We start from the raw sequence: 8,733 nt of genomic DNA, 5'->3' as shown, positions 1-8,733 counted from the left end.
ACAGATCCATGCGTAGGGGTGGTGTGTTGAGCAGGAAAAGAAGCCATGGTAACAGTAAAGAAGAAATGAAAGGAAAAATGGGTTAAAAAGAAGGAAGAAAAGAACTGTGAAGAAGGGAAAATCAGACGGGGAGAAAGTGGATACTCTGCTCTGATACCATGTTGATAACAGAAAACAGAGATCTGGGTTTAAAGGTTGAAGAAGAAGAAGAAGACTGAGGATGAAGATGAAGGACTCGAGAGAGAGAGAATTAAAAATGTTGTTGTATTCATAAAGCTTTTTCACACTCTTTACATTGTACAAACCCCTGTTTATATACAATTTGTAAGTGGTCCTCACACAAAAAGTAAATTACAGAGTCTGTAGTTGTATCAACGGACAAGAAACATCCCGCACATACAAGGTCGTTACTCTGTACACTTCAGCTCAGCATTGTCGAACTTCTTCTCAAGCAGTGGAGATTAATATCTAGCTCGTCGGTCAGAGAGACGTATATCTCTGAATCAGGCCGTGAGATCGTCGTCATCGTCCTCGGCCGTGGCCTTCGCATCACCGTCGACAACCCCGGCGACTCCGCCGCACGTTATGCCACACGACCGCGCACCGGGTCGCGGTTCGAAACGGATGAGTCAAATGGCACGGCTCATTTTCTGGAGCATATGATATTCAAGGGCACGGAGAGGCGGACAGTAAAAGCTTTGGAGGAAGAGATCGAGGATATCGGCGGTCATTTGAACGCATATACATTGAGGGGGCAAACCACTTACTATGCTAAGGTGATGGATCAGGATGTGAACCAGGCGCTGGATGTGTTGCCGGATATATTGCAGAACTCGAAATTCGACGAACGGAGGATTAACCGGGAGCGGGACGTGATCCTGAGGGAAATGCAGGAGGTATGTATTGCTTGGTTTGTCTTAGAAATTTGAACTTTTGTTCTGTTCAACTCGGTTAACAGGATTGGTTGTAGGTTGAGGGACAAACTGACGAAGTTGTTCTTGTCTATTTGCACGCAACTGCCTTCCAATTTAAGCCGCTGGGAAGAACTATTCTGGAACCTGCTTAGAATGTCAAGTTGATCACCAGAGAGGATCTTCAGAACTACATACAGACACACTACACAGCTCCCAGAATGGTAATGTCGTAAGCCATGATCCTTCTTTCTGTTTTTCTTTTCCCTTGCTACCTTCTCCTGTCAATCCTGGACGATGTTCATATTGTCTCGAGAAAAAAATGGTTTCAGGTGATTGCCGCCGCAGGAGCTTTCAAGCACGAGGAAGTTGTTGAGCAAGTGAAGAAATCATTTACAAAGTTTTCTCCATGCTAACGTGGTTTGCCACTGGATGAGAGCATAGCTTTCTTGCAATCTATATTGATTAGTTTTACATGCCTATGAGCAGTTCTGAACTGTCCCAGAGGGTTGCCATCAATGAAATAGCGGAAAGCATAATGGCATTCAACACTAACTACAAGGATACTGGACTCTTTGGTGTTTATGCTGTTGCTAAGGTGAGTCTGGTTCGATTTACTATCTCGTGGCATCTCTCTGGGAATATAATAATATCTCGTGGCATCTCTCTGGGAATATAATAAGGTTTAGGCCCTAACTCCACCACAAAAACTAGCTTAAGGGTGGAGGTTTGACCCTTACTTATATATTGGCCTAAATCCCTCTCATTTTCCAATGTGGGACACTTATCAATACCGCCCCCTTTAGATAGACCCTAATTCCACCACAAAAGCTAGCTTAAGAGTGGAGGTTTGACCCTTACTTATATATTGACCCAAATCCCTCTCATTTTCCAATGTGGGACACTTATCAGAATATCCAAATATTAAGTTTTGCGAATTTTATGCGTATCTTGTAACTTTTTTGTTGTTTTCTTGGTTCAGCCTGACTGCTCGGATGATTTAGCGTATGCCATCACGTATGAGGTGACCAAGTTAGCTTACCGTGTTTCAGAAGCTGATGTGACTCGAGCATGCAATCAGGTAACAACCCAACTTTTTCCTCTATGCAACTTCTGTAAATTGTCTCGGAGAACCGTCTTATAACCTTTACTTCCTTCTTTCCCTGACACTCTTTTGGGTATTTCCATTAGTTTACCACAAGCTTAGTGTTCATCGCCTCTAATCTTTTGCAGCTGAAATCCTCCTTGTTGTTGCACATGGACGGAACTAGACCAATTGCTGAGGATATCTTTCGTCAGGTATGACAATCCCTTCTTCTTCTTACTAGTAAGCCATATGCCAAGCATCTCAATTCAAGATTGTTACAGTATTTGACTGAGCAGAGAATATTGTGTGAATGTGCGGCTGCTAACTTATGGACGTACGATCCCCGACTGCGGAGCTTTTTGCTAGGATCGATGCCGTTAATGCCAGCACTGTCAAAGGGCGTTGCCAACAGATTTATCTACGACAGGGTCTGTTATTCTACAACTCTTTTCATCCCACCCATCTGTTTTCGCGGCTATCGGCTGAAGCTGTGATTGGTTTTGCGTTTGCAGGACATAGCGATTTAGGGGGATAGGCCCAATCCAAGGATTGCCAGACTACAATTGGTTCAGACGCAGAACCTACTGGAACCGTTACTGAGCCTCTCTCAAATTTTGCATCTTTTCCTCTCTTCTGTGTTTTTTTTCCTCTCAAAATGTCTGAAACATTACCCCAAAAGAACAATGATGCCATGGCCACTTCTCTCTGGTGGATGATGGTGGTGATGATGATTCATTATTTTCCGGCTTCTGCTTCTTCATTTTTTTTACTGAGTGACTCTGTAATTTTTAACAGTTCACATTGTTGACAGTAGAATAAGTATTCATTGACAAAGCTCTGTCTTAAGTTGCTTCAACTACTGGATAGGATGCTGATTCTTACCTTGCTCTTTTTCCTTTTAAGGTTTTTTTTTTTTTTTTTTTTTTGGGTTTATGGGTTTGAACCGTAACTGGTATCCGAACCAAACATCAGAAAGGCCCAACTCTTCCCTCACTTTAACCAAAAAAAAAACAAGTCAGGGGGGTCAGCGTTGGGTAAGGGGTGGTTATATCACTAAAGAGTAAGAATACGAAGCTGCTCTTCATTGTAAGCATCGAAATCTCCTCCCTGAGATCGCTCCTCGCTTCCTTCCTCGATTTCATCAAGCCGGCCCTCATTTCCTCCTCGACCTCTCTCTCTCTCCTCCGACAGATTTCGGTGTTTAGATGGCATCGCTGTCTTTGCCCTGTCCGAAGATCTGTGCCTCCAGCCGTTTCGGATCCATCTCGGGGACTTCTTCCCGGAAACTCGACAGGATCTCCTTTCCCATTGTGTCTGATCCCTCCCAGGTCTTAAGCTTCTTCCCCTATCAATTTCTTCCTTGGTTTTTTCTCTCTCTCTCTCCCTTTCAGTCCATACCCAACAATGTCTCAGCATATTTTGTGCTGATGGGTTGTCATCGATCTTGTATACGAGAAAGGTCTAACCATTTCTTTAGATTTTCTGAGGGTTTTCAATTGGGTAATTATCATGCTTAATTTACTTGTTTAATGTTGGCTGTGTCGCTTTCATCATGGCATCGATCACTGGTTAAAAGGTGCTTCCTTTATCTTCCGTTTATTCTGCTTTTAATACAATGACTTAAGACTCCCACCACTTGTCCTACAGTTCTGTTGCACTTCCTTGTTGAACGGTGAAAAGAAGTTCTTACCAGTTGCGGATTTCTGTCCAGATTTCGTATTTATAAGAGGAATTTGCCCCTTTGAGTGTGTCATCATTGTCCCAATTCAATGTGTTGTGTCGGATATGTGGGATAGAGATGTGATGATAGTAACTCTTCCTCCATGTTTCAGGCACAATTCTTCAGCCAGAAGCAATATGCATCATGGAGTCTCCATGCTACACTCGATGAGGTATGTATTTAGTATTGCTTGCCTTTTCCAAGTAAGGTGGGAGATATGATTTGCCTTCTATGTCTGCTAAGCTTATGTATATTGAACTGAGTGTTGAAGGTGACTTCAAACTCTGCTCCGGCAGCCGATGGTAAGGCGAAAACCGGATCGTTGAATGGAAAAGTCGAAGCTGTCGAGAACAATGTTCATGATCCTTCTGTGCTCTCGGGTTTCATGTCGCGGGTCTCAGACCTTGTCAAGTAAGACCATGCTTGAAATTCCGATATTCCTTTCATCACTTCCTCCTTTTTTTTCCCACGGAAAGCTGCTTCCTTTGGGTTGTAAAGATCTGCATTTCGATTCTGGGTTGCATGATCTATGCGTTTTTTAAAAAAACATGAAGGCTTGTGGATTCAAGAGACATAGTGGAGCTTGAACTGAAGCAACTGGACTGCGAGATCGTTATAAGGAAGAAGGAAGCTCTTCAGCAGTCTGTGGCAGCAGCAGCACCAGCCCCCATATACTCAATGCCGCCTCCAATGGCTATGCCTCTGGCTCAACCAGCCGCCCCACCAGCTGCTCCAAGCTCTATTCCCTCGGCTCCTGCTGCCCCGGCTAAGGCAAAGCCATCCCCTTCTCATCCTCCCCTCAAATCTCCTATGGCCGGCACCTTCTACCGTTCTCCTGCTCCCGGTGAACCTCCTTTCGTTAAGGTACTCACTATCTTCTTTCTTTCTTTTTTCCCCTTTGGAATTGGAGTGATTTCCTTATCTTATGTTGGAAAGTGCCTCACCATTTACGCCATATTCTAAGAGTCTTCAGCTTCCTTTTTTTCTTGTGGGGATTTGTAGGTTGGAGACAAGGTGCAGAAGGGTCAAGTTGTTTGCATTATTGAGGCTATGAAACTGATGAACGAAATCGAGGTCCGTTTTCTTATTCCTTAAGAAAGCAAACGATCCTACTCTCTTATCGGTTTGACCGCTCGGAAAACGTAGTCAGATATGTGGCATCCATTCGCGCGTTTGCGTGCGTGTATATACAGAGACTTTTCGTTCTAACCCGCGGAAAATCTATGGTGTTGAAACAGGCTGACCAATCAGGAACTATCGCCGAGATACTTGCTGAAGATGGAAAACCTGTCAGCCTCGACTCGGTACTCTCTCTCTCTCTCTCTCGGTTTATGTCGGTTTAATTTCAGTTTTCTTGGTTTGAACCGGTAAATGCTGTTCTATCTTTCGTCTCCAGAATCACTAAACTTTGTGTTAATGGTTCATTCTGTACTCTTTCTGCAGCCGCTGCTTGCCATCGTACCATGAAAGACCGGTTCAGCTGAGCCGGTTCAGATTGAACATCCGGTCTGAACCGTAATTCTTTTGGTTTAGTTTTTCTATTTTCCTCTGCACTTTTATAGTTTTTGTTTTCCCTCTCTCTTGTTTCGTGAGCATCCTTAATCTTTAATTTCCGAGACGTTACAAGGTTTTCCAAAGGAACACATATATATAACCTTAATCTTTGAGTTTATTACGATGTTGTCACTAAATTATATAATAATAAATACGTAATAAGGTTTGATTATAATCATTCGAATGACGGTTAATTTCGGTTGTCAATTAATTCTAACAATCAAACGAAATTTGAATTGAATTGAACGGTAACAAATTCGAAGTGCCAAAACCGAACTGAAGATTCCCAGTTGGGCAGGAGAAGGCCCAAAAGCCCATTATTGAGTCAATGAGCCCAAAGGGCTGTAAATGTGGCTCAGCCCAAATTCCTGTTTGTTGTTGTACAGCCCGAATCTGTGCCCGTGTTCCGAGAGGCATTTTTGTAATTCTTTAAGGATTAGATAGCGGCCATGTTTTTTTTTTTTTGATAATTCTCCCTTTTTAAAAAAAAAATCTTAAATGGGTTGTGAGTAATATATATATACACACACATGTATATAGGGATTATTCATCGTAATTTATTAGAAATTTTTTTGGGTCGAGTTGTATCATCCCGTTACCCTAATAATATATACAATTATTTCATGGGGTTAATGGCAAAAAAATATATATATTTGTGGACAAGGGGTGAGCACGGGTCGGGTACCCGAGATTTTTAAGATACCCGAATCCGAATCCGAATCTAAAAAATAACATATTTTAAAATCCGAACTCGAATCCGAGTTTTCGGATATCCGAAGTGTATTACGAGATAATTTTCGGGTACCCGCGGATACTCGAACCCGAAAAATTTTAATTATTTTTTTAAAAAAATTATAAATTTATAGATTTTATACAAATAATTCATAAAATTAATGAAAAAAATTAAAAATATTTATATTTAAAATGATTAGATAATAAAATAATAGTTTATATATATAAAAATATAAAAATTCAAGATAATTGATAGATATTTTTATTAATTTTAAAAATTTTAAATAAATAATATTTATTTTTTATTATTCAGGTACCCGCGGATAATTATCTGACCCGAAAGTGTAAATCCGAACCCGAACCCGAATTTTGGGTTTTAGATATTTTAAAATCCGACTCTCGGGTCGGGACGGGTACCCGATTTACGGGCAATTTTGCCCACCCCTAGTGTGGACCCGGCGAAAATCGAATTTCGTACAATTTTTTCCCATCTTCCGTAGGGTCGACCGGTTCGGTCGGTCACGGTTTTCATATATTTAAAATTAAATATGCACAAGTCTAGATAGTCTTGAAAGTTGGACCATTCCGCTCAAATAATCTCGTAAAGTTTTGATTTTTTGTACAAAATAATACATTTTTTGTTGGTTATTGAAATTTCCCATTACAAAAAAGGGGTTTAATATGCGAACGGGGAGGATTTTAGCCAGCATGGTAGGAAACCAAGGGCGGCGATCAAATCTGTCCTTTGTACCTCTTGCATCACTTTCCAACAAAATCAGATACTATGTGATTCTGACATGTCCGAACCGACAGTTATGGAAGCTTTCGTTGCAATGAGCATCCACATGAACTGACGCCCCACTTCAATCTCCATACATCAAATCAGTTCCCAAAAGCTTGGAAGAATCGGACATCACTACTTTGCAATAACTTCATAGATTCTATATAATAGTATATATATATATATATCCCCAAACCTTTCATTTGGGTGGACAGAGGGAAAATAAGAGGCCCCATCGTAGGATCCGTACACGCGAGAGTTGAAACTGCGACACTCTATCCATCGTTAAGGTGGGTTTTGTTTGACAATGGGGCAAGGCCTCAAGCAGCTTCCGTTACCACATCTCAATCCCACGAGCAAATATCACACGGATCTAATTATATACACCAACACTAGCTATAATCAAATTAAGATATGTACCATGTGTTATTTTATTTAGATAATATTTATTATCTAATTAAGAATTAAGGGATCTAATTGTTATTTTGGTAAAATGTGAAACTAATATATATATTTTCTTCTATATATATATATATATATATATTTTCTTCTTTTTTTAGTTACTGCAGGTTTTTTTCGACCTCCAAAGAGCAAACTAAATCGTAGTATTCATTGTGACAAACAAAATGAACATATAAATTTTTTGCTAAATCAATTAAAATTATATTCTCTCCGATTCATTTTACATGACGTTTAAGAATTAAAGACACAAATTTTAAAAAAAATAATGTTTTATCCAAAATACCCTTATTTATTGTATAGATAATTGTTATATCTAAATATGCAAAATATTTAAATATTATTAATTAAGGGTAAATTTGAACAAATATTAAAAATTATATTGAAAATATGAAAACATCATTCATTTTGAAATAAAAAAAAATTAATCTAAAACGTCATATAAAATGAAACGAAAGGAGTATATATTTTATAATTTGGTTGTCAACAACCCTTCTTCTATATATATATATATGGCTTTTTTTGGTTAAAATTTCAAACATTGTGTGTTTATTTATTAATGCTAATTAATTACAATTGAACACCCATAACCAAATCACGTTAATTAAGTTTAAAACAATAATTGTTTATTATAAATCACATTAAATATTCACCCTCCTCTCCCATTTCGGTTTAACCAAGATCTTGGACCGTGGACCTAAAACCGGAATTAACCCTACGAGGCTTATGAGTGATCAAACCAATCATCATCTAATTTTTTAACAATTTTTTCACTCTCTTTTTTCCCCATTAACATGAAGAAATGGAAAATACAGAGCTTCGATCGGTATTTAAATTCATATGGCCCCAAATTTTACACCATGTCATATTATCACCCTCAAACTTTTTTTAATGTCAATTTCAACCCCACAACCATGAGGTAGGCTTCTCTTCAAGCCTTGGGAAGAGGGTGATCTCTCAAGAAGTACTTGAAAAGCTGAAGAGCAGCTCTCGGCTTGAACAATGGCACCTCATGACCTGCTCCTCTAACCGTCACAAACGTTAATCCCTCGTATACCTCGGTCCATCCTCCGACCTTATCACCCAAAATTCATAGACAATACGACCAATAGAATACGTCATATGCTCGACCATTCGAACAAGTCATTCGAAAACGATGAGATTGAACCGGAAATTGGAAATCAAGACAGAAGTATATGAATATTACTAACCTGGTTCTTGACATACCAAGGATACCAAGGGATCTTGGTATTTAGCTTCAACCGTGCAAGAGAGTACCTTGTGGCGGTCACTGGCACCACTGAATCCACGTCGCCACTGTGCTCGGGAATGATTAGAAACAAACTCTGTAATCAATCCAACTTAAAACAAAAGCTATATATAGATGTATGTGTATATACCTGAAAACCCAAACTCTCAAACCCCCGGCTATCATTTCGCGGTATATGGGCAGAACAGAAGTGTCCGTGTCGTTCCAATTCCGGTTCAG

At 39.7% G+C, this 8,733-nt stretch overlaps 2 protein-coding genes and 1 pseudogene across 4 annotated transcripts in view; 2 read left to right on the top strand and 1 right to left on the bottom strand.

The window, feature by feature from the left end:
- The first annotated feature begins 158 nt into the window (after window positions 1-158).
- Window positions 159-2,644, top strand: LOC104822522 (annotated as a pseudogene).
- A 395-nt stretch (window positions 2,645-3,039) lies between these two features.
- LOC104822334 (biotin carboxyl carrier protein of acetyl-CoA carboxylase 2, chloroplastic) lies at window positions 3,040-5,390 on the top strand. Its single transcript, XM_010553513.2, has 7 exons — window positions 3,040-3,326; window positions 3,831-3,890; window positions 3,990-4,129; window positions 4,273-4,582; window positions 4,721-4,792; window positions 4,957-5,022; window positions 5,162-5,390. Exons 1-7 carry the CDS (start codon window positions 3,204-3,206, stop codon window positions 5,183-5,185), a joined length of 795 nt encoding a protein of 264 aa, XP_010551815.1. The 5' UTR covers window positions 3,040-3,203; the 3' UTR covers window positions 5,186-5,390.
- Window positions 5,391-7,975: 2,585 nt separating this feature from the next.
- Window positions 7,976-8,733, bottom strand: part of LOC104822333 (serine carboxypeptidase-like 25) — a 3,793-nt gene continuing 3,035 nt past the window's right edge. For 2 of the 3 annotated variants that reach the window (XM_010553510.1, XM_010553512.1), the window contains exons 7-9: window positions 8,645-8,733; window positions 8,456-8,561; window positions 7,976-8,319 (exon numbers count right to left, since the gene is read on the bottom strand). In XM_010553510.1, the coding sequence (XP_010551812.1) occupies window positions 8,176-8,319; window positions 8,456-8,561; window positions 8,645-8,733 (339 nt within the window). In that variant the 3' untranslated portion in view covers window positions 7,976-8,175. The remainder of the gene's footprint in view (window positions 8,320-8,455; window positions 8,562-8,644) is intronic. The other variant, XM_010553511.1, reaches the window with a different exon arrangement.

Source organism: Tarenaya hassleriana, unplaced genomic scaffold (assembly GCF_000463585.1).
Source record: "Tarenaya hassleriana unplaced genomic scaffold, ASM46358v1 Cleome36, whole genome shotgun sequence".
NCBI classification, from domain to species: Eukaryota; Viridiplantae; Streptophyta; class Magnoliopsida; order Brassicales; family Cleomaceae; genus Tarenaya; species Tarenaya hassleriana.
This window is presented reverse-complemented; position numbering and strand designations above follow the sequence as displayed.

Excerpts from the sequence above, each read along its gene's own strand:
- LOC104822334 (XM_010553513.2), top strand. The coding sequence starts at position 3,204 with ATGGCATCGCTGTCTTTGCCCTGTCCGAAGATCTGTGCCTCCAGCCGT. Across the intron at positions 4,583-4,720 it reads GTGAACCTCCTTTCGTTAAG|GTTGGAGACAAGGTGCAGAA; the intron begins GTACTCACTATC and ends GGGGATTTGTAG. Across the intron at positions 4,793-4,956 it reads AACTGATGAACGAAATCGAG|GCTGACCAATCAGGAACTAT; the intron begins GTCCGTTTTCTT and ends GTGTTGAAACAG.